The 26,319-nt window shown below is 38.8% G+C and overlaps 1 protein-coding gene across 1 annotated transcript; it reads left to right on the forward strand.

The window, feature by feature from the left end:
* The first annotated feature begins 528 nt into the window (after positions 1 to 528).
* Fam162a (family with sequence similarity 162 member A) lies at positions 529 to 24,774 on the forward strand. Its single transcript, XM_020167998.2, has 5 exons — positions 529 to 685; positions 15,560 to 15,682; positions 17,897 to 18,005; positions 21,515 to 21,623; positions 24,529 to 24,774. Exons 1-5 carry the CDS (start codon positions 652 to 654, stop codon positions 24,622 to 24,624), a joined length of 471 nt encoding a protein of 156 aa, XP_020023587.1. The 5' UTR covers positions 529 to 651; the 3' UTR covers positions 24,625 to 24,774.
* Positions 24,775 to 26,319: the final 1,545 nt, after the last annotated feature.

Genomic DNA, 26,319 nt, shown 5'->3' on the forward strand with positions numbered 1-26,319 from the left:
GTCCACCCTCTGTCTGGAGGGGACCTTGTTCATTGAGGATTTTGAGACCACTAAGCGTCAAAAGCCAAAAAAGCATTTCTGGCGGTGAGTGGGTTAAGTGGTGAGAATGATTAAACGTTCTTTAAAAAAAAGTTATTAAATGGAAAACATCTTAGTTGCTAAGATTGGCTTGAAAGATGCTCCAAAACCCAACAAAACACGGGTCTCCTGGGCACTGGGACCCGAGTGTGTGTTTTTGATAAAAGCATAAATTCCTTGGAAACATCGGAAGAACAGTATGTGGAGTTACTGGTTTTTCTAGGTCGTCTATTTAGGGAGTTTGCAGTTCATAAAAGTCACACGCTTTTTCTAATTTTTCTTCTGTATTACGGCAAATCCTCTCGATACCCTACTCCATCCAAGCACGCCCAAAGCACTGCTTTGGACGCCGCGCCCGGGGGGCGGGGCCGGGCACGTAGCCCGCGTCTTCGGCGCGTCGCGCACGTCCCCCATGCCCCGCGCGTCGAGCACTCCGTGCTGGCCCCGCCCCCACGCTCCGCCTGTCGGTGCAGCCCTAGTCCTTCCTACACCGGCGCGGGGTGACATTGAGCGCACCAGCGCCACCGCTGCCCCGCGACCAGAAATAGGCAGAGATCGTTGGAGTAGGCGGCCATGGGCAGCTTCCGCGGCCTGCGCCTGGTGGCGGGTGAGACGCAGGGCTGGCTGGGGGAGGGAGGGCAGCCCGCCGAGCCGCTGGGGGTGGGGAAATCCTGCGGTCTGCCAGACCCAGTAGTTGATCGGGGCTCTCTACGCACTTCCCTCAAGGGATTCGGAGCCCTTCTCCCTTAGTGGCAGCCGTGGGAGGGAATAAGGGTTGAGTGAGCAGCTGCTTACAGATGGCCGGTACCTTCTCACCTGGCTGTCCATCCACCCAGCTCCCATCAGCTTAAAGGGTCCTTGCTGCCTCACTTCCCTCCACTCCATCCCCAGATCCCCCAAAACACAGTCCTTAATGCACCTCCTATCTCTGTAACTTCATTCTGCTTTCCACCCCAACTTTCCCCATCCGTTACATAATAGTCTGCCCCCGATCTCAAGAATCTATCCCTGCTCTCAGAAGCCCCTGGGTGTGGGGCTTCCCACCATTTAATTGTCCAATTAGGCAAGGGTTTTAAAGTCTCACAGAGTACCAGTAATTTTTTTCTAAAAAACGGGGGATACGTTACTTTTAAACAATTCTACAATTCAGTGCTTCAGATTTCTTGGAAGAAGGTGTTATGTAAATGCAGGGTGTGTAGCTTGTTTTCGAAGCAGATATTTGTGAGATGGATAGATAGTGAGAGCTTAATTCTCCTTTTTGGGGACGCCTTGGCATAGTACGGGTTGAAAAACCAGAGTGCTTTCATCTGGACTTTTGTAGGTGCCAGGGCAATTTATTCTTTTGGTCACCTTTATGAGCTTTGATGAGAGAAAACAATCTTTTGTTCTATGGGTATCAAATTATTAAAAAGCCGGGTAGTGGGCTAGCAGAGTGGCTCAAGTGGTAGAACACCTGCCTAGCAAGCAAGCGTGAGCCCTGAGTTCAAGCTTCCGTACCACAATACAACCCTGAACCTCATCCTTCTGATCTCTGCCTCCTGAGTAGCTAGGATTAGAGACGTGAGCCACTGGCGCCGGGCTGTGGTTTAGTTTTTAAAGGAAAAATAGTCCAGACTTGGGTATTGAAATAATGCAGATATGCACTGTAGATGTAAATGAATCGCTGCAAAACATAGTGAATATCTAATAATTTCATCATTTTGATAGCCAAAAATAAAAAAAGCTATGTTTTACATGCTCAGCTTAGACTGGAAAACATGTCTCAACTGGAGAGTATTAATTACTTACTTTAAAGGCAGACACCCTCCTTCGGCTAAATAAGAAAAAGAGAAGCACTGATAGTTACTGTTTTCATTTGATTTTTGCCAGTTTTCATTAATTCACCTAAAATCTTTTGAGAATATCCTGTTACATACAAAGCTTTTCAACAGGGCAAGTGAAGGAATCATTAGTCTGTTAAAAAACAAAAGGGACTTGTGAGCACGTTTAAAATTTAGACTGAGGGAGTTGTTACTCCTGTTGCCTTGAGAGTATACTTATGCATCATGGAAATCCCAAAGCCTCTTTGCAGATTTCTGATGTTTTAGAACCTCACTGTTGGGCTCTTGGTTAATTACAAATTCTTTGTAATTTTGACAGCTTATTTATTTCAGATAGAAAAAATTTAATAGCACACTAAGGACTTATATGAGCAACTTCTTCCAAATGATCTGTGAATGTCTAGTGTTTTGTGAGCAACTTCAAGTGATTTGTGTTACTTTTGCCTGTTTTATAGCTAAGCACTTTTGTATATTTTATTTTATTTGATTAATTTCTCACAGTAGCCTTCTTAAGGAAGTTGTATCCCTCTCCTTCTTATAAATAAAGAAACCTAAGTCAGAGGGTTAAATGACTTGTCCATGTCACTTTGCCAGAAAAGGCAGTACTTTCTACTTCTGGGATTTGTGCTCTTTGCTGTTGTTGAAGCTGATCATTGGGATATGTTTCATTCCCGATTGGGTCTCATTAATGTGAAATTGAAGAGTGAAGAAATGTAGATTTATTTGGGAAATGGAAGTAAATGTTCATATGCAAGCATTTTCAAGAAAGAGGACTGACTTAATAAGCAATCTTAACCCAGAGAATGGTAGATCAAATAGATAATCTATGCATAACTTTATTTATCCAGACTATTATTTGGAATAAGGTACTCTAGCTGAATGAAACTTCAGATACCCAACCATTTATGCAGTGAACCTATACTTTTTTTTTTTTTTTTTTTTGGTGGGACTGAGGTTTGAACTTAGGGCTTCCTCCTGGCAAAGCAGAGATTCTACCAGTTGAGCCACACCTTCAGCCCATTTTTGTTCTGGTTATTTTGGAGATGGAATCTCAAGAACTATTTGCCTGGGCTGGCCTCAAACCGCCATCCTCCTGGTTTCAGCCTCCCAGGTAGCTAGGATTACAGGCATGAGCCACCACTGTCCTTCTGGACCTGTACTTTTAATTGCTTCAGTTAGAGAAGAATGTAGGTTTTTATGAGTTTGAATTTGTTTATTGTTTTGTAGATGTAGTTGTAGATATAGGTCAGATGTGGAGATTTAAACCTCTGAAATTATATTCAGATTTTTATGAGCTTTTTTTTTTTTGGCAGTACTGAGGTTTGTACTCAGGGCTTTCAACTTGCTGGGCAGGCACTCCTCCACTTGAGCCATGCCTCCAGCCCTTTTTGCTCTAGTTCTTTTTCTTTCTTTTTTATTTTTTCTTTTACTCATATGTGCATACAATGTTTGGGTCATTTCTCCCCCCTCTTCCCCTCTAGTTATTTTTCAAATAGAGTTTTGCATTCATGTCTGAACTGGCCTGAACCATGATCCTCAAATTTATGTCATCCCTGATAATTGGGATGACAGATCAGACACACACCACCATGCCCAGCTTTTATTGGTTGAGATGGGGGGGGTGGTCTCACAAACTTTTTGCCAGGACTCTGCCTCTAGAGTAGCTAGGATTACAGGTGTGAGTCACCATGCCAGGTATCTAAGAGAGAGGGTCCATAGCTTGCACCTGTTACTCTGAGACGTTCTTTTCAGTTAAAAAGCACTGCTACAGATAATTAGAAATCAAATGCCAACTGACTGACACTCCTGTGGGTTATGTACAGACAAAGCTTTATTTTTACTAAATCGTCAGCACTCTAGTTCATAGTAGATAGGCAATGCACACTCGCATAGTACACACTTTTTTTTTTTTGGAGGGACACTAGGAAATATCTTAGAGTTAGCAGATATGTTGAGTGTTCATACCTTCTTTCTCCTCAAAGTAGAATAAAGTAGATACAGCTTTAAGGACACTGTATCTTTGGATGTGATTATTCAGTCAAAAGAATGGAGTGGCCTTGCCAGCATGTTTCTTCACAGCTTTAGAAAAGTTTTGTTGCCCTAAACTCCATTGACTTTCAGATTTTATTAAATGAAATATTATTTTCATTATTATTATAATTGTTGGCGGTACTGGCAGGTTGAACTCTGGGCTTTGTGCTTGCTAGGCAGGCCCTCTACCAGTTGAGCCATGCTGCCAGCCCTGTTTTCATTAATATTGTCAATGCAGGAGACTGTGGGCTGCTCCTTGTCAGTTTAACCATACCTCAGAGCATTAAAGTCAAAAAGTATCTCAGAAGTTATGTGGTTTAGTCCCTTCATTTTTAAAGATGAGGAAACTTAAGACCTAATAAAGGAATTGACTTGTTAAAGGTCACACAGGTACAAAGATACAAAGGTAGGGCACCACATTCTGCTCCTTCATTGGTCTTTTTGTTTGTTCGCTAACCGAGCCTAAATATGACACACCCGTTTTTATCACTCTCATCTTTGATTTTGCTTCTCACTCCTCTGAGTCTTGCCAACAGGTTATTCTTGAGCACATACTGTTTGCCCTGTACACTGTGAAAGCTCTGAAATGAATGAACCACTCCACTTCCTAGGGCAATGGATAAATCAACCTATATGATGAACATAGAGAGCCTGTATAAAAATAGTATGTTTTAAGTCCTACATTAGAGAACAGATTGTAAGTGCTGCCGTGTTCTTGGGCTGGTTCCTGCTGACATTGTGCATATCTCCTCACTTCAGCTGGTGATGTTGCATTGGTGTCTTGAAATTTCCTATGATGAGGGTCATTGGCAAACACTGTAAATTAGGGTTTCTTCCTCTAGCCCCCTCCCAAGTTTCAAGAATTTAGAGGTGCCAGTGGCTCACACCTGTAATCCTGCTACTTGAGAGGCTGAGATCAGGAGGATTGAGTTTCAAGATCAGTCCAGGCAGAAAGTTTGAGAGACTCCATCTCCAAAATAACCAGAGCAAAATGGACTGGAGGTGTGGCTCAAATGCGAAGCCCTGAATTCAAACAAACAAAAAAAGAATTTAGAGAAAGAAGTCCTGTAGGATGGAGTGACATTAGGAACAGGACATTAGCGTCATGAGTCTGGAGAAGTGTGAGGGAGAAATGGCAACAAGGAGAATCTTGGATTACTTTGGATTTAAATCCAGGAGGTAATCGGAGAAAAAGTGTGGCCTTATGAGGAGTTTGAATCAGAGGGATTTGGGGGAAAAGTCTAATGCAGAAGTCATCAAAGAAACATTTTTGGAAAATTACAACTACATACAAGATGAATTGTTGCAACCTGTGTGAGATGATGGTAGAAATGGTAAAAAAGGAATGAATGTATGAAGTGTCTTGAAGAAATTAATATGAGTTTGGAGACATTGGATAATTTAGGATAGGACTTAAAAGATGAGTATTTTGAGTGTGGAGGATGGCAGAAGTGTTACCCCATTGTCAGAAATAAGACAGTTGGGAAAATAATCAGGAATACCATTAAAGATTTATGTGTATAGTTGGGCAGAGAAGATGTATTACTGTGTTGTAGGCATTGTTGAGTCACAGGTGATAATGGGACTTCAGTCAAAGACCTGAGGAAACAGGAGAGGTAAAAATGTGGGAGCCATCAGCATAGAGCTGATTATTAACACAGGTTGGAGGAGTCCTTACAGAGTAGCACAGAATAGTGGCAAGGACTGAACCTTGGAGGGCTGACATAGAATAAATAATAGAAAGTGGCAAAGAAGACATCAAAAAAGATATACCATAGAGACTGGAGCTGAAGTAAGAGAATGTGGTATATAATGTAAGGAGGGGCTGAGTACAGAAGGATGAAAACAGTAAAGTCAAAGATGGGAAGATAGAGTAAAATAGGCTAATGATGAGAATCTAATATTATTCAGGTGACTCCAAAGGGATCACAAATGTTAGAGCAATTTTAGTGAATGCTTTGGGGAAGAAACACTGTATTGAGATAAAGCGGATAGTGAAATGGAGATAGTAAGTTACATGCCACTTAGTCAATCATTTGACTAATGACAGGAGGATTAATATTTTATTTATAGGACCTGTTGAAAACAAGTGACTGTTCTGTCCAAGATGGTTGGCACTCGGTATTACCAAATGTAATGAGATAGGGGTTCTTGCAGCTATTAGAAGTATAAATTGGTTTAGCCTTTCTGAAAAGCAATTTGCTACTAAGAATCTTAAAGGGGGTCCAGCTCTTTAATCCTCCACTGCCAGGATTTTGTTCTAAGAAAATAATCAGAAATACCATCAAAGATTTATGTGAAAGAAACCCCACCTACCTGGGAGAGGCAGGAAAATTATTTGTATCTAGGAGTTCAAGACCAGCCTGGGCAACAGAGTAAACCCCATTCTCCCCCGGCAAAAAAAAAAAAAAACTTATGTAGAAAACTGGAAACAAACCCAAGTGTAATGAATGATTAAATTTAGGTTATATCCATGTGTTGTATGTTAAGTAGCTATCAAAAGTATTTTTAATTAATCTCTGAGGATATATTTGTGTCATAAGCAAGACATCATATTATCTGATTATGGAAAATGTATACACTAAATTGTTCTTGGGGTTTGTGATTCTGAGTGCTTTTATTTTCTACCTTTTTTCTTTTTTTGGTGGGACTGGGGTTTGAACTCAGGGCTTCACACTTGCAAAGCAGGTACACTACAGCGTGAGCCACACCTCTAGTTCATTTTGCTTTGGTTATATTTGGACGTGGGAGGTTCTCTAGAACTAACATTTGCCCAGGCTAGCCTCTAACCTTGATCCTCCTGATCTCAGCCTCCCACATAGCCAGGATCACAAGCAGTTCTCACTGGTGCCCAGCTTCACTGAATCTTTTTTAGATGCTAAACTTTCTGTAACAAGCAAGAGTTACTTTTATAATTTAAGGGCTGGGTTTTTGTTGTATTGTTTTTAAGACTGGGCAATGAATGACATTTGGCAGGAAAAAGACAGTAAGGAACTAAAGGTTCTGATTGTTTGCTACAGTGGCCTTCAGGAGAGGATGGAAGGGCTTACCAGTTGAGAATAAACGAGAACTCGTGTTCTTTTGAGCCTGCAGGGAAGAATGAGAGAATAGATGGAGGTAAAAAACCTTTTTCTTTCACAAACTTTGCGTCAACAGCTAAGGCCTAGAGTTTCAAATAACCACTGTTGGGAGTGGGCTGGAGGTTGATGGAAGGAAAAAAAATCACCATGGAGTGGCCCTATCTGACTGTAGTTTGACCACCAGATACTAGTAGAATTATAAAAAAAAATTTTTTGGTGTAAGTTTCCCCTTTCTCTCCCCCACCCTCCCAACTTAAAAACTGGCCAAAAGTTTATTTATAAATCTGTTTTTTGAACTTAAAGTTTTTTTTTTTCCTCATAGAAACAGTGTTACAAATAAAGATCAGGGTGCAGCCAACCTACAAAACTCAGTGTCAATCTGTCTTGCTCATTTTTCCTACTATAACTTTTCACATCCCATGGTTTATCCTACTTCCTTTAAAGCACCCTTTTAAACTGCAGTGTTGTGATACCACCTTAAAGGAACGTTCCATATTCAGGTCTTTCCACTCTTATCTCCTTTACCCTATTCTGCCTTCATCTCAAACTTGGCCTATTTTCTGTGCTCAAGATTTGTCTTCCTGAAATACTACTGTTTTTGTTATTGCCCTGCTCAAGACTGCTCTCCTGTTCAAGGAGCCTTTTTTGGGGTGTGGCAGACAAAAGGTTTGTCATTGTGGAGTAGCACAAATGGCCATAATCCTCACAATCAAAAGAGCTGCCAGTACCTTCATTTAGATTTGGAGCCCCAGAACATTAACATGGCAGTTAGGATTGTGAGCATTTATAGTGTGGCAGGCAGATCCTACAAGAATGGGGCAGGTCAGTGTTTGAAGCCAGGAAAAATCCGTCCCTTTTCAGAATAGCTGCAGATTTGAAATGTTAAGCCATTTAGATCTGATCATGAAAACGCTCAGAACAAGTTAATATTTCAGGTTGGTTTGTTTTGTTGTAAAAAGCTTTCAGGGCAGCCCCACTTTGCTTCTAATGTGAAAATTGAATCAGTAGCATTCTAAGTGAGCTCTGGGTGGGAACAAGAGTTCCAACGTCCAAAAATAGGATAATTGCTGCCAGGTGCTGGTAGCTCACGCCTATAATCCTACCTACTTGGGAGGGTGAGATCAGAAGATGGAAGTTCGAGGCCAGCCTGGGCAAATTGTTCGAAAGACCCCATCTCCAAAATAATCAGAGCAAAATGGACTGGAGGTATGGCTCAGGTAGTAAAGCTCCTGCTTTGCAAGTGCCTGAGTTCAAACCCCAGTCCCACCAAAAATAAATAAGTAAATAACATAATTGACATAACATAATTATTCTCCTACTAGCTATACTGAGCAGTTATAAAATTTTATAAGTGATTTTATCATAATTACAAAATACAGTGTTGATTAATATGTGTGTAGGGTCTTGGATACCCTCAGAACAACCATACATCCAACTTTTTCCTTTGGAGACTTTAAAATGGCTCTGATCAACAAAACAAACCAAAGTTCCTTCCTCAGACTTGTTCTTTCTTGTCACAGCAAATATTACAGTGCTTAACCGTTCTTCAACTTGAAAAGGATTAAGTAAGCATTTGTGGGCTAACATGAGAAGCACCTAGTTATTCACATAAATGAAGACAGCTTTCCATGGGACATGGGAAGGGAACACTTGTTCCAGAAACAGGTTCTCCTGGCCAAGGTCATAGTAGCCACTGGCCTGGAACATTAGGAAAAGGAGATGAGGTGGTTGAGCAAACACTTACACCAGTGTGGTAGGTTCTGCTCTGGGCTGTGGCCATACATTGTGGGACAGTCAGAGGTCAGTCAGACACTATGGAAGAGGGATAGGAAATAAAGTCTTTTTTTCCAAGGGGCATGGAGGGGGTATGACAACTGCAGGACAGTTCACACTACATGTCACCAAGCACCGAGTAGTGTGTTAGAGACTCAGGCTATGGGCCTGGTAGAGCACTTGCCTAGCAAGCATAACACCCTGAGGTATTATCAAGAGAAAGACAGACAGACAGAGACAGCATGCTCTATAAAATCTGAAAGCAGGTATATTTTAATGTACTCCACAGGAATTCTAAATGTCTAATAATGAATTAATTATTTAATTAATTTAATTAATTAATTATTGATAAGTGGAAGTTAGTGATAAATAATTCACTTCCTAGTGAATTAGCTGTTGGAAAGGGGATTTTGAACCCAGACAGAGATAAAGGCATTAAGCTTTGCAGATGTACTTTGGTCTCTCACAGAGCCTATGTTCAGCAAGAACTACAAATGTTTGTGTTGAAGAGGAACTTTCTCAAATGTGGCAACACATTAGAATCATTGGGGAATGTTCTGGAAACTGTTATTGCCAGAGTCCTCTCAGAAATTGGAATCTAATCTATCTGGGTTGAACCTGGCACTGAAGGTTTTTGTTGTTTTGTTTTTTTCCAAGATTCCAATATGCGGAGCTTGAAATTTACTTTTCTAGAGCAGTGATTCTCAAACTTTAGGATCTGGAAAGTATATAAAAATAGATTTCTAAGCCCCAGCCTCGAAGACCCTGACTGCTTGGAGTGGGCTTTGTGAATCTGTATCTCTGTGAAGCTTTTAGCTGAGGCTGCATGCACTGTTGTAGACTTGAGAGCACGTGCCACTGCTCTCCATGTGGCTGGCACACAGTAAGTACTCAGCAACCATTGAATGAATGTGGTTGTCTACTTGCATCTCAAAATTTAATATTCATATGAGTCACCTGGATCTCTCTTTAAAATGCAGATTCACATTGTATAGGTATTGGGTGGGAACTTAGAGTCTGAATTTCTAACAACCTCCTAGGTGATAATGACCACACTTGAGAATAGCAAGGGCTTAGAATGTGATGAAATATATACCATTATGTGTAATTTTCTCATCTCATTTCCATCAAAGTACACTACTTAGGTGACTTTTGCCTGTACATCCTTTTCATACCCTGAATTGGGCATATTTCCTACTATGCTGTAGTTCTGTTTTCCTCTCCCCTTACTGTGTTATATTGGAGTACAAGTGAGTGAAAGCAATATTTTTATAGAGATAACATCAAATTCTCTGTAATTTTTTCATGTTAAATATTAATACCAAATATTTAAAATATGTATAAGGTAAAAACAATAAGATAATTAATACACAAGTACCCATGTTTTAAAAAATATTTTTAGCAGGTAGAGTGGGTTGAGCAGTAAGAGCACCTACCTAGCAAGCGTGAGGCCCTGTGTTCAAACTCCAGTGCTGCCAAAAAAAAAATTATGCAATAATTTTAATTTACAGAGCAGTTGCATAAATAATAGAGTTCTGTATATCCCTCCATCCAGTTTCCCCTAATGTTAAAATCTCACATAACCCTGATACATTTGTCAAAATTAAGAAAATTAACATTGGTACATTACTAATTAAAGTACAGATTTTATTCAGTTCTCACAAGTTATTCCAGGGATGTCCATTTTCTGTTCTAGGATCCAAATCAAGATAATACATTTGCATTTAGTTGTCATGCTTCCTTAATCTGTTCTGGTAGCTTCATAATTCTTTTATTTTCATGACCTTGATAGTTTAGAATAATACTGGTTAGATATTTTATAAAATGTCCCTCCATTTGGGTTTGCTTGATATTTTCTCATTATCAGACTAGGGTTATGGGTTTTGGAGAATAACTAGCTGGGAGTAAAGTGCTGTTCTCATCACTTCACACTAAATGTGCATGACATCCACATGACTTATGACTGGTGATTTTAATCTCAATCAGTCTGTTTCTCCCTGGTAAAGTTACTGTGTTTTACCTTTCTGTACTCTAGTGTTTGGGAGCAATCACTGTTGAGTCCAGGAGGGAGGAAGATCTACATACATTTGGAATTTTTCTACAGGAAAAATTTATTCCTTCTCCCCGTTTATTAATTTATCATGTTATTTATATTAGTATGGACTCGTATTTCATATGTTGAATTATACTCTATTACTATATTATTTTGTTTCTCAAATGATTCTAGTTTAGATTCTTTAAGATCAGTCCCTGTGTCTCTTTATATGCCCCCCTATCTTTTGTTTTTCAAACACTTCCTTACTTTCTGGCACTAAGAGATATTCCAGGTTCTTCCTATATTTTCTCTGTCTCAGTATAGATCAGTCATTTCTTTTTACAGGGCCCTGGTTCCTTTTACTGGAGAATGGTAGTTAGAAACCAAGATTTGGGACTGGGTGTGCTCACTGATATTAAGGTGTTACTGATTCTAGGCCCTCCCAGTAGATAGGACTAGGAAATAGAAGTAGTATTACACAGCATCTTGGTTGATACTTTAAAATTTGTGTATTTTAAAGCTCTGTGTACCTTTTATGAGTTTTAACAAATGCTGATTTTTTTAAAGTAAATATTGGCAAAATTCATAGCTAGCAACAGATAATTTGCAACACAGCTGACAATCTTGACAACAGGTCAAAAAGTACTAAATCAGATAATCTTGTAAAAGGATCTTTTGTCCTTTGGCATTCACTAAACCTTCATTTATCATCACTGATTCCCAGAGATTTGTCATGCCCCAGGTTGCATTGTGGTTGGTTATCTCTAGGAGAATCTCAAAATAGTCTGAGATAAAAAGAATTCCCCCTCCCTGAACCCACTGCCTAGGGTTGGAAAGGACTTTTATGGAAAGGAACCAGTGCTTGATCCAGCTTCATCCTGGCTGACCCACTGTAGCCACCATCTAGCAATAATATTTGGATGGCACTGTTTTTCAAATTGTGAGTCTCTAGGCAAACAGTATCAGAATCACCTGGGACATGGTTAGAAATGCACATCCTCAGGCTTTGCCCATACCTATGCAATGAGAAACACTGACATAAGTCCTCTAGGTGATTCTGATAGACACTAAAGTTTGAGAACCTCTACTCTTAAAAGTAACCAGCCATTTGCCAGTGAGAGCCTTATAGACAGCTGTGAGGCTTCATCCTGACTTCCTGCTAGGGCTCTGGGGATGCAGAACTGGTCAGCCAGGGAAAAGGTTGCAAGTGCAGCCAGAGGGTTAAAGGGATGTTTTTCTTTTGGTTTGTATGTTATTAATTGTGATCCACCAGAGAATGGAAAATTTTTGTCTTAGATGTCTAGAGCAATATGTTCTATCTGTTTGAGATAGAAAAGGAATGTCTTAATGAAACTAATGCTTTTTTATTCTTTCATCTTGTTGCTATAATTTCAAAAACAAAGATCACATCAAGTGATCTTTCTTTTAGAGATAAAATTTTAAATTATTTTTACATTGGTCTGTTATATCTAATGTGTAAAATTATGTCACATTTGTGTGTTTTTAACTTGCGTTTATAATTTAGGGAGGTAAAAGTTACTGGCATATAGCATGAACTTGGAGTAAGAAAAAGTTGAGAAATATTTTCCCATCTAGGTAAACCTCTCATGTCTTCTAGTCCCTACCCCCATCTCTGCCCCAGTTAGTTACCTTTGTGAACTCTGATTCTACTTCTCTAACCATTATTTACTCCTTTCCAGTCTCACTGGCCTCTTTGTGATCCCTAGAACCACTTTAAGGCATTTGCTGTTCTTTCTGTTTGGAACATTGTTCTACCAGATAGCTATAAAGCTAGCTCCCTCACTTCCTTCAAAAATTACATTCTCAAAGAGGATTTTTCCCTGGCTACCCTAAAATTTCACACATAGACACACACACTCCAAACACACAAATATATCATGTCCTCCTTCATTTTACACACACATATACACACATAATCTGTTCTGTATATCACCTAAAGCAATGGCTAGCACATAATATGTATTCAGTTATTTGTTGAATGGATGAATAAATATCTCCAGTATGCATTCATGTGACTGAGAGTGAGTAAATTACATGTCAACATTTTTTTTGCTTTATTATTCTTACCCAAGCTGAGCATAGAGGCAGTTTGTCTTCTGTTCTCCTAATAGCCTCTGTTCTGTTCTATTTCCCCAAATTGCCTCTGTTGGAAAAGGGCAGCTATCTAAGGAAACAATTATTGATTCTGTCTCTGTTTAAAGAGCAGAGTCCTTCTAGCTAGCTGGCAGTTAACCTTGCTCCTGTCTAAGTGCCTGCCATAGAGGAGGAATGGGACAGCATGGTGTGAGATGGGTTCTCAAAGGTTACACTAAACCAGAGATTTTCTGGGGAAGATGAAAACGTCCTAGAGGTGGATGTTAGCAATGGTTGGACAATAATGTAAATGTACTCAATAACTCTGAACTGCACACTTACAAGTAGTTAAGGTCTGTTGGCATGGCTTAAGTGGTAGAGCACCTGCTTTGCAAGTGTGAAGCCCTGAGTTCAAATATGTTTTGTCTGTTTTACCACAATTTGGGGAGTTGGGGTGGGACTCAATTCTCAAAGCATTGTCATAAACCAGCAATAGCCTCATCTAGTACAAACTTGTTAAAAATGCAAATTCCCTATATCTACCCCAAAACTGTTTATTTAGAAACTGGAGATGGGTAACAAGCATGCAGCTGACTCTGATATATACTAAGGGTTGAGAATCATCTGAATTTGGAGAACTGTAAAAAACTACTGAAGACTTTCATAGACTTTTCTCATGCCCTCACCCTGCATAATTTCTTGTCAGAAGTTTCGACCACTTTTGGGATAAAATTGAAAAGCAGTCTGGAAGTGTTTTTGAAAATTAGGGTTGTAAGTACTGTTAGAAATTGAACTGAACACTGAGAGTGCCAGCTGTTTCAAGCATCTTGACAAATGTTCCCATGTTTGTTTTCCCTTTTAACCCTGAAATCAGCCCTGGTGCAATGAATATTGCATTATCACATTTAAAATCAGGAAACAAGTTGAGAGCAATTGTAATTTATCTCTTTGATACAGTGTAAACCTGCTGCCCCTATGGGGCACTTATGTTGTGGTTACCAAGACTGAGGCAAGGCATTCTGTGACCACAGACCTAGAAAACGGAAATGAGTGAGGCCTTTTATGAAAGAAATCACACTGCAGTTAATCACCAATCTTTACAAAAATAGAGGTTCTGATTTCTGGTATGTCATGGTTAGGATTATGAAGTGAGAACACTAACAAAATTGTCAAATATTAGCCTTTTCTGAACTGTAGAAAATAGAAGTTTACAATGATATGAAGAGCATTGCATTTATTCATGAAAAATGACTGAACTGTGGTAAAAACAAATGACTCTTGAATAGTTTTAACTTGCTTTATTCCCACTCCCCCTCTCACTTCACAGTAGCCTTGACAACCAACAGCCTATACTATCTAAGAAGCAGAGTCTGAAGGAGGAAGAATGGATTTGGGACTCCCCAATACTCCCACCTGAGAGAATTGTTACTATTTGAGTCTTTTTTGAGACTGGATCTTGCTGTGTAGCCCAGACTGGCCTCATACGTGTGACCCTCCTATATCAGCCTCCCAAATGCTAGGATTACAGGCATGTGCCCTTGTGCCCAGCTTTCTAACTTAAATCTTACTAAGCCTTGAAATGCTGTTTCCAAGAAATAGAGGAGTTAGAAGAATATATATACCATGGGTATGCAATCAGCAAAATCTAAAATGAAACTGTAGGACTAAGGAGCCCAGTTTTTTTTAAAACAAATAAATGACAAAATTTTTAAAAAGAAAGGAAGCATCAGCTGGTGGAGTGGGTCAAGTGGTAGAGTGCTACCTAGCAAGTGTGAGGCCCTGAGTTCAAACCCGAGTACCAAAAAAAAAAAAAAACCGAAAAAAAGAAAACATCAACCATATCTAATGTATGCATTTAGTTAGAATAAACCAACTATAAAAATACATGAGTGCACTTGGGAAATTTAATATGGCTTGATCATAATTATTGTGCTGATAATAAGGAAATATTTTAAATTATATTAATGGCATTCTGGGTAAGGTTTTGAAAGGTTATTTGAAGATGAGATATTTATGGAAGAACTAAAATGTTTGGAATTTTGTTACAATAGTCCAGTAGGTGGTGAGAGTAGTTAGATTAAGTAAAATAATATTTATTGTCCAGATTTTGATAATTGTTAAAACAGGGTGATAAGTACATGGGGGTTTGTAATACTCTATATGTGCTTTGAATTTAAAATTTAGGAATAAACTATATACATATACATATATATATAGCTTAAATTTAAGCAATATATTAAACTATAATAAGTATAGTAAGACTTATATATTTATATAGAAATATAAATATACTTGGTGACCTGAGGGTTCATTAATCTTTAAGCAGCCTAGATGTCATAATACATATTGGTACCAGGGTCATTATTGGCATAAGACATACATGAAAAGTACTTATATAAAATTTACAGTTGTTGAAATTTTTATGTTGTAAATTTCTAACTTCCTAATCAGCAAAGCATTTATATTTTAAAACAGCACCAAGCATAGCACCTTAAATACTTAACCTATCCTACAGGTTTTATATCTTGCATATGGTATAGTATATTAACTTTCTAAATGAACTCGTTTTTATGTGTGTAACTTACAGCATTTCTCATCTTGAATAAACATCAAATTTTCTCACTCTGAAACATTTATCTCTTTTCTAGGAAATTGTTTTAGGTTATATGAAAGAAATGCTTCCTCCCCTCTAAGGTTTACCAGAAGCTCTGTTTTGAAGACAAGAAATGACTTTTGCACAAAACCACAGGAAAGTCCCAAAGCTCCAACCAGTAAGTTTTTGTTTTATTGGTTTTATGCAGTAGGTGGCTCCCAAAGAGTAGGAAAACTTGGAATCAAAAGAAGCTAAGAGAGGTAGTCACAGGTGTTCTTACATCACACCCAGTCTGTAGCTCAGGCCTCCCCTGTTGTACATACTGGTTGTGCTCACATGAACAATCACTTCTGCATTTTCTTCGTTTGCCATTTCTCCTCTGAGGAGCTTCTTGGCTAGAACATTTTGTAGGAAACTAGATGCGCCAAAGTAAATAGTGGTCTAGAAACTATCTTAAGTCAATCCAAAGATGAAGCCAAATCAAGAAACTGTTTTGGATAAAATAGCCCTGGTTAGGGCTAAGCTCTGACTTAGTAATTGACTTTAGACATATCTAGTCCATATTCCCAAACCCTTGTCACTGGCACCGCTATGAGAAAGATATAATATATAAACTAGAGTCCCAGTCTCTGTTGGTTCTTCTTGGAAATATACTTGTGCCACACAGTTCTTAGTTAATGGGAAGGAATTGTTCCTAAAGAATATTTTTCAAGAACATAAGCCAGGTAATTCCAGTGCTCAGGAGACTGAGGGAGGAGGAGCACAAGTTCAAGGCCAGTCTGGGCTGTATAGCTCCTGTCTCAACAAACCAAAAAAATCTTAAAAAATATTTATACTTTTTGACCTGGTATTTCACTTCCAGGATATATCCAATAGAGTAAAAATCATATTTATAAAATGCTAGGAGTAGCAAAAATTTTTATGTAAAAATTTTTAGAATTATAAAGAGAATTGTGTCAAGTGCTGGAAAGATTAAAAGATAAGACTGTAGCAACACTATTTCTATATTCATAAATGTCTTTTCTCGTCATTGGTTCTTTTTGTATTGTTCTCTTGGTGACTTTTCCATTCCTTTTGCTGTTGTCTTTTAATTGGGTGAAAGCAAAATATGGTGATGGGTATGAATGTGACATGTAGGTAACAGGCAAGGAGATGGCCTTTCTGTTAGAGAGATGTAGGGAGGGAATGAAAATAGGGTTGAGATTATCTAAAGTCCCTTCTAACCCCAACATTCTTCGATTCCCTCTCTTTTTTTTTTTTCCTTGTCTTCAGTCTTTGACAGATTTGTTGAGTCTAAATGGAATTTATGCCACCTGAGTAGGTTTCATTACTAAGTTGGGAGAAAACTGCTAGATTTCCCTGTTGTCTTTGGTTTGGTACTTTTCCTGTTCATCTACCTCTTGGACATGCTCCATTTTCTTCTGCTGCCTCTTTGTCCTGTCTGCTTTCTTGGGTTACACTTCACAGCTCAGCATTTGATCTTCTGCTTTTCTTTTAGTATCTTCACTGACTCAATTTTTGCACAGATGTTTGTCTCTACTCTTGACATTAATTTTTTTTTCACTGATGTTATAAATCCCATTTAGATTAGCAAATCTGAAATAGCATTTGTGCTCTTTGCCTGACTGGTTCTTTCCATGCTGTTTTGGCTAACAGTACTACTACTGTCTTAGTCCTCCAGTTTGAGGTTCTTTGTGATTACTTCTTTTTTTGTCTTTTGTCTCTAAATTTTTTCAGTCATCTGTCCTCTTTTCCCTCTGCTCCAACTTTGGTTCAGAACATACTACCTCATTCTTATATTGTAGCTCTGCCACACAAACAAACACATGAAGCCAGAAGTTCAAACCCCAGTCACACACACACACACACACAAGACGATAATACCACACAAACAAACACATGAAGCCGGAAGTTCAAACCCCAGTCACACACACACACACACACACACACACACACACACACACACACACACAAAAGACGATAATACAGTTCCCAAATCAATTCCTTAGCTTCATGTTCAAGGTCTTTTCAGACTAGTTGTACCTTAGAACCTTTTTCTTATTCTACTGAGTTAAGCAAACTTCTCACTATCCCTTCTGAGTTTATCCCTTCTTAATTTAACCTTCATTATCTTTGCTCATGGTGTTCTTTCACTTATCAGTGGTTAGGGCTTAATTGGGAAATAGTGCTTTTATTTTACCTTAGTTCTCATGGAATTTTGAATTCTCATTTGAAAAATGAGGCATCCTGAGATATTCCATTCAGATAAAGCTCTTGCTAGCTTAAAGTTTCTCAATTTTTCTGTTTAATGAGTAGCAGTACAAACATTTTTCTCTTGCTAAATTTGAAAGTTATATCTCAAGTAAGATGCCTTGTCTGGTTTTTCTCACAGGCACTTACAGTCACAGAGTACCATTACACAAACCCACGGATTGGGAGAAGAAGATCCTGATATGGTCAGGGCGCTTCAAAAAGGAAGATGAAATCCCAGAGACTGTCTCGTGAGTGCTGAAGTTAGGGTTGTAAACCACTTTCATTTCTCACCAGTCTGTTTTAAGGGAAAAGCAATGTACCTCCAAGTTCCATTTAAAACCTTTCAACCAAATTTGGAAACATTTTTTACTTCTCTAAATGTTTCATCTTTGACAAGCCCAGCACAAAAACAACTGGAAACCCTTTCTCTTACCAGTAGTGTGTTAAATAGTGACATATTAGCTGCCAGGTATTCTCAAGTCTGTTGATGTTTGATTCATCTCATAGCCATAGAAATGTGACTAAACAATGATGTTCACTTAAAAAAAAAATCTGGGTATGCCAATTAGGTGCCAGTGATAATAACTGTGTTCTATAAAATCTAGTCAAGATTCAACTTTGGGCATAAAAGTATTTCAGTGCAACTGCTATAGTTTGGATCTTAAATGTCCCTCCACAGGTCCATGTGTTAGAAGGTGTTTGGTTCCTACGGTGATACCATTGGGAAGTGGCAGGAACTTTTAAGAGGGGGGGCCAACTGTGAGGTCTTCAGGTCCTTTAGGGCTGGGTCTCCTCTTCCTCTCTTTTACTTTCTGGCCATGAGGTGAGTGGCTTTGTTCCCCCATATGCTGCCACCTCTGTTCCAAGTCAATGTGGTCAATCTACTGTAGTCTGAAACCTCCAAAACAAAAATTTTTTTTTTTTTAGTTGCAATAATTTATTAATAGATAACTTGTTAAAGGATGGCTTCACTGTTGAATTCTTTTTTTTTTTTTAATTTTATTATTCATATGTGCATACAAGGCTTGGGTCATTTCTGCCCCCCTAAAAAAATTTTTTTTTTAATTTTTTTCTCCCTTGTGCTGGGATTATAAGTGCACACCCCCTACTCCTGGTCACCCTTTTCTATTTGTAAATAGATTATGTTAGGCATTTGTTAAAGTGATGGAAAGCTGACTAATGCACCAACACATTCTCATTCTGAGATTTAGGAAAAAGTGCCTCCTGTTACCAACTTCCTTAAACCTGGCTTTGGTTAGGATCTTGACTTTTTTAGAGTTTGTAAATGATGGGTACTGGCCTCTCCAACCCAGGGTTTCTCAACCTCTGCACTATTGACATTTTGGGCTGCACTGTTCTTTGCTTTGGGGATTGTCCTATGTATTAGAGGATGTTTAGCAGCATTGCTGGTCTCTACCCTCTAGATGGAAGCAGTACTCCCTCAGTGGTGACAAACAGATAGCCAAATGTCCTCTGGGGTTGGGGTGTTATCCCCGTAGGAAACAGTGTTCCAGCCTCATGCTAAAGACTCTGGTTGGATCTTGGCCAGGAGGAATTTTGAGAAGTAGAAAGTCTCCCCTGTGTACATCATCCTACTTAGAGAGAGGGACTTTGGACAATGATTCTGGGAGTTCCCTTTTAGTAAGAAACTAATTGGGCCTTCTGGCTGTGGTTTCAAGTCATGAAATACATTTTAGTTTATTCAGAACATTTTTTCTAGATAGGTTGATAGTGTATACTTTCTGTTTATGATATATTTGAAAGAGCCCTTTCCTTCTGCCAGTCAAATTAGATAGAACATTATTTTCACTAGAAGTATTTCAGCAGGAAAGTCCTAGTCCTTGTTAGCTTAGGTGACAGTGTGTTCTCTTGAAGTAAGAGCATATAAGAAATAATAGTGGCATCATGTTCTCATCCATGCCCTAATTTCTTCTGAATATTACAGTAGAAAACAAGCTAGTATATGCCCAGGGCCCTGACTGATACTGAATAAACTTTCTGCTATGGAACTTACCTACTCTGTCTTATAGTTGGTTCCAAGATCCCCTCAGTATTTTGGTCCTGGTGGGTCATCCTGAAAGGCTCTTCTTTGGGCCTAGGCAACCATTTATCCTTGTATTGGTTTTTCTAAGCAGCCCTGCTTAACTGCCCATTCTTATTGCTCCTTGTTGGCTGAATGGCAAAGTCATGGCTTTCTTTAAATGTATTTTAAATACTTTTTAAATGTTCCCTTAAACGTAAACTGTATTGCTCTTCATAAGAATCATCACACTTCAGTTGGAAATACCAGGCCACATAAAATACTGTCACAATGGGTAGTTTGTGCTTGGTGGGGTCTCAGATGCTCTTAATTGTGCAATTCATTGGCTTTAGAGGTTGGCCTGGTTCCTACCACCCTGCAGGCCCAGCTTTAGTGCCAGGAGAATCACATCCACATTGCTCCCCGAGTCCCAAGTCGTAAATCACATGGTATGGTTGTATGATTTCGGGGGGCCCTGTCCACCTGCAGCACCCCAGGGCCTATGCCTCCTTTCACACTTTCAATGATGTTCCCCTGCTGATTTTCAAACATGCTTAATATGTTAGATATCTGGAAAAAGTAAGAAGCACTCCATCCCATCTTCTAGAGATAGTCACTTCCTATGTATACCTCTACTGAGAAGGCAAAACTTCTTTATCTTGGCCTCCAGTAAGACTCCCCATGCATGCCCTGCAGCTTTGCCAGGCATTGCAGTAATAGAATCACAATCCACTGTTTACCTACAGAATCACCAAGGCCTTCTCTTTACTCTTGCATGTTAAGCTTTGCTTTCACCTAAGAATGATGATACAACCTCAACTTTCTATTAAGGCACATGGGTCTATATTCAGTAGACAGGTTAGAAGAGCTATACTTGGCACTTGCCAACGGGCACAAACATAAGTTCACTGTCACTCAGTTTCAGCAAAACATTAGTTAAAAGACTAACATTAAGGGGCCACTGCTTAAAGGACCTTCCTACTGGTTCAGGTATTCTCAGATCTATTCTTGGTTCAAGACAGAGCAAACTGGCATGGTGACGTACATGCCTGTAATCCCAGCATTTGGAAGGCTGAGGCAGGAGGATCATGAATTTGAGGGCAGCCTAGTCTACATAGCAAGACTGTCTCAAAAACAATGCTGAGTTATATAGAACACATTTTTTGACTCTCTCCCATGTTTCTTTTCTTTCTGAATTGAGCGTTGTTTTGAAATTTAAGAAGCTCATAGCAGTGCTTATTGTTAGGGCATTCTTCAGAAATCATTGTGTTACCTAATATCTTAAGAACTCCAGGGGAGAAGTAGCTACTGGTTTTACTTTACATTGGGTGCTAGAAACCCAAGAACCAAAATTGGGGCCCACCATAGCAAGTGTAAATTAATAGGCCTTTCTTTTTTTTTTTTAAATCTTTGTTCCTGGCTCTATTTTCTTACTTCTTCTGTACTTTAATTTTGTAGTCTCTTACATATAAATAAAATGATTTGTGAACACGACCCATCCTCCCCAAAGTGCTATGAGGTCCTGCCTTCTCTCTATTTATAGATACCACTACACTTTTGGTTTTGGTGATACTGGAATTTGAACTCAGGGCCTCATGCTTACTGGGCTGTACTGCTTGAGCCACTCTGTCAGCCCTACCACTACACTTCTGAGTGTGGTACATAGAGCTTTTTATCCTGCTGCAAATTCAGAAAGAGAAAGTTAATACCTTGTCTCATGACCCATTGTATTATTAGGTTTGAGATGCTTGATGCTGCGAAGAACAAGGTCCGCGTGAAGATCAGCTATGTAATGATTGCCCTGACAGTGATAGGATGCATCCTGATGGTTATTGAGGGCAAGCAGGTAAGGCTAAGGCTAGGGACCAACCCTGTCTCTCTGTATGCTCTCCACAAAGCATGTGGAAGAAAGCACGGATTGACCCTTACTGTCTGAGAAGAGCAACTTTCTACATGAGAAATGACAGGAAACAAAATAAGACACAGTAGGCATAACCCTGAGATATCATGAATAGCAAAGCCTGATTTTGACATGGTGAAGGACTAATTAGTTTTATGTAAAAGAAAAAAGTGTAATCACAGGTGATAAATAATATGAAACAAGAAATACTGTCATATTTTAATAACCCCTGGTCTTATTTATCCTCATTATTAGCTACTTTAAACATGGTGAGCATTCTTGTCACTGTTCTTTTTTTTTTTTTGCCTTGGGTTTTTTGTTTGAACTCAGTACCTTATGCTTGCTAGGCAGTGCTCTACCACTTGAGCCAGTCCACCAGCTCTTTTTTGATATTTTGGGTCTTAATAACTATTTGCCCAGACTGGCTTCAAACTGCAATCCTGCTGATCTTTGCCTCCCAAGTAGCTAGGATTACAGGTATGAACCATCGGGACCTGGTGGTTTTTTGAGACAGGGTCTCACTTTGTAGCCCAAGCTAGCCTTGAACTCACTGTATAGCCCCTGCTAGCCTCCAACTTATGATCCTTCTGACTCTGCCTCTCAAGTGCTGAGATTATAGATGTGTACCACTGTGCTGGGCAATGATTCTTTATTTGAAGCTCAGCCAAAGTGGGGCTTATGTCTAAGGACTGTACTTCCTAAGTTGGACATAGCAATGTAAATCCAGAAATCTTTGTGTTGATACAGATTATATTTGATCGCTGTCATTAATTGGGCACTTACTGCGTTACAGATACTTTGCAAACTGTTATCTCATTTGAACTTCACAGCAGCACTGTTGAGATATTAGTGGCTCATTTACAGGTGAGGAAACTATAGCTTAGAAAACTTACCCAACGCCACACATGTCCCTAATGACAGAGCCACAATTTGAACCTAGACCTGTTTAATTGAGGTAACAGAATTGCTCCCATTTAGTAGCAGAGAATGTTAAACTCATTTACTCACTATAATAACCCAAAGAACCTGAGAGATAGGTTCTATTATTTCCACATTTTATAAAGGAGGAACCTGAAGCTTAGAGATGTTCAGTAGTGTTTCCCAAACTCACATAGCTATTAAGTGGTGAGATAAAAACTTAGACCCAGTTTTGTATGTTACCAAACCTCGTACTATACTGTCTTGTTATTAAAAGTTACTTTTACACTCAGCACTAGACATACTTTAATACCTGGTCTTTGTGTCATAGCTTCTACATAGAAAGAAATGTCTTTTAACTATTATCAGATATTAAAGAGTCTTCTACACACTGATTAACTGATTTCCTTATGTCCAGCAGCTCCAAAGTAAAAGCAAATGAACTTTTGACTCTCTTTAGAGCCTTGCAGTTACATGGAAAGACTGACCATTTTAGGTTGGCCTCATAGGAGTACAAAGGGGCAAGTGTGCTGACCTGGGTGAAGTTCTCTTGGAAATTCTTATCTTGTTCTACTTCAGTTTTTCCTATGCCTCTTTCATGCATAGTTCTCAATTTGAAATCTTCAGAACTATGTGGATAGCATTGCTTTTGTATAGTTGAATATACTTGCTGAGTTTAAACACTCCAGAAGTAAATAACTCCCCTGGGTTCTCTTCTCCATCATCCAGGGGTATATGCTATGTGCTTTGGAGAGGCTCTCTCCTGTTCTGTATCATAAAATTGTAATAATTATTTTCTGTGGAATGCAGTTCAGAAAAATTAGCCATTGTGTGTTTTGTACTCACCATCAACATCCTATTCCTATTCTCTTCCTCACACCCAACTCTTTACGTAAGAAACAGAAGAAAATACCAGACTGTTTGGGTGCCAGTTTTGCTTACTTGAAATAAAAATTTTGAAACTGATCCATTTATGCAGGCTACATAAAAATTTTAGTTTATGTGGTGGGAAGCAAGGAATGGGATGGGTTCCTTCCCCACTGCTCTTTCTCTCAAAGGGTGGAGTTGTAGTATGGATAGTGCTGGAAGTCATTAGTTATAGTATTTTGGTGAAGTCTGGGATTCCCAATGTTTTTGGTAAAAGGAAGGAGCTAAAAGGGTATGAAAATATGCCCATGAGTTGGGGAAGGAGATGGTAGCAAAAAGAAAAGTGAAAGGAGAAAAAATGATATAAATGGAAATAAGGTATTTAATATAAAAGAGAGAGAAGGGGAAAAACAAGAAAAAGTGAGGGAAGAAAAGCTAAGTATTGAGAGAAGAGGCCACAAAGGAAGAGAAAGGAGATATATGCACTTCTCTCTGCTTGGATGGGCTATTGTACCTCTGAAGCATCTTAAGAAGTAACAGGAAGGGGTTGAACGGACCAAAATAAAGTATCCCACAGTAGGCATACCTTGAGACAGCCCTTTGAACATCAACTTAAATATTAATAGTGAAAAACAGGACTGTAAAATAGGTACAGGGTAAGTTGGGGGTACTAGTAGGGGGAAGGGTGAATGAAGGAGAGATTAAGGTGACCATATATGGTAGGTGGACTTCATATACCTATATGAAACAACTAAGAAACCTCTCTTAATTGCTTTAAATGGGGCAGGGAGGAGGAGGAGGTAGAGAGACAATGGGGACAATGTAACTAATGTACAATATGTCTAATCAGAATTGTCACTATTAATCCCTCCCCATGTAACAAATATATCCTAATAAAAAATTTATGTATATAAAAAAGAAGTAACAGGACACTACTGTGCCATGTCCAAGCAGCAGACCACTTCATACCTATACTACCCTAGTTAATCTGCTGTACTCAGTGCAAAGCAATGACATCTTCTTCAACCCAGCACAAATAGTTACTCATTCAAATTTGTTTCTCCAGGCTGTCAAAAGAAATGAGTCCTTAACAAGCTTGAACTTGGAAAGGAAAGCTCGTCTGAGAGAGGAAGCAGCAGCTATGAAGGCCAAAGCAGAGTAGAAGTCTGTCTCCATGCTGGCTGGATAATGTTACAAGAAGTCTGTGTTGAAAAGGATGTGGTATGAGAATTCACTTCATAAATGTGTGTTTTGCACAAACTACCATTTTCCTATTTCTACAATAGAGGAACGAATAAATTTTCTTAAAGAATGACTTGTTTTATGGCTTTGATCCAAGTAAAATGCAGCCTCCTGGCTATTTGAAAAAGTTACAAATGAACAACTTGTTTCAATTTAGTGTTAATTTGTAGAAAATCAGGTACCATGTCCTATTTTTATTCCCAAAGTAGGTACTAGTTCTTTATTTTTCTCTTCTTTGTCTGAAGAAATTAGGAAGGCCAGCTGAGTACACTGTCCAGATGCATCTTGGAAAGCCAGCCTTCTAAGTGCCATGGTGCCTGTAGTGAGGCTGCTCTCAAGAGAGCCCTGACAAACAGCCAGACGACATTCTGTATCTCAGAGCATGCGAGCAAATGCAGGCTTTTAGAGGTTTTTGAGAATGTACCAGCAAGGTGATGAGAAACATCTGGCCAGGAGTTTGTGAAGACTTAGAAATCCTAGCATCCTGGAGTTGCTTAGGCCAGCAGTCACTTCCTAGCTTCATGGCTTAGTTCCCAATTAGTCCCTTTCCTGCTGCCGAAAAAACTAAAATTTTCAATTATGAAAAACTCATGCATCTTTTTATTAGTGTTGAAAGATAAACATTTACACCTACTGTGTATCTCATGTAGTTTTGAGTTTGTGGTATCAAGTTGTCTCATATTTAGGTGTGGATTCTGGTTTCTATCATAAACATTTCATTTATTCACAGATGCCATATTAGTATTAATGTATGACAAAGTCATTATAGCCGTCCCCCATGTTAGTTCTCAGAATTAGAGTAAAAAGAAATATATGCAGCTGCTCAGGAACTTTAATAAAACACTCAGTAAAATGTAACACTACTTTACCCATAGCTTCATAATCTGATGTTAATGATGTCTATATACTTTGACATTAGCCCCTTTTTTGATATTAAGTTCTTTGACTTTTACCACTTGCAAACATTATCAGAAAGCTTTGTTTTTCGTACATTTTAGATTAGTTTTTCTTGATAATTTTCTGATCCCTAAGCCAGTGTTTTAAATATGGGTAAATTTTAATGTGGTACTTTAACTTTGCTTTATAGAGCAATACCATTTTTAACTATTGAGGAACATTTAAGTGTTGTACCTTGTAGATTTATTGTAATAAAAATGTTTCATTAAACTCAAGCTTATAATCATTGCCATGCATCACAAATTTACAGTCATTTCTCATTTTGTGTCATTCTCTATTCAGTAATATTTAGTGACTACCTCTTTATGGATTAAGCATAAATTTATTGGTCAGAATTTTAGACCTGCCCCTAACTGATCCTTCTTCTTTCAATATAACTGAAACACCAACCTTTTAGCTGTCATGCCCTACTAGTACTTCTAATATATTCCTCAGAACTTGTTATGCAGATAAAATTTAATGAGCACTATTAATAAAGTACTGCAAAATATAAAAGCAGCAAGACACTTATGCCCTTATTGCTTTCAGTTACTGTGGTACTGTTTCACCCTTAATGCCCAGATTTTTGTTTGTTCATGTCTCAATGGGTGGAATAGGCAGAAACCACTTTATATTGTTTACCTTTTACTTCCTACAAGCCCTGTGTGAATAAAGTTAA

The sequence above is a fragment of the Castor canadensis genome, chromosome 5 (assembly GCF_047511655.1).
Source record: "Castor canadensis chromosome 5, mCasCan1.hap1v2, whole genome shotgun sequence".
NCBI lineage: Eukaryota > Metazoa > Chordata > Mammalia > Rodentia > Castoridae > Castor > Castor canadensis.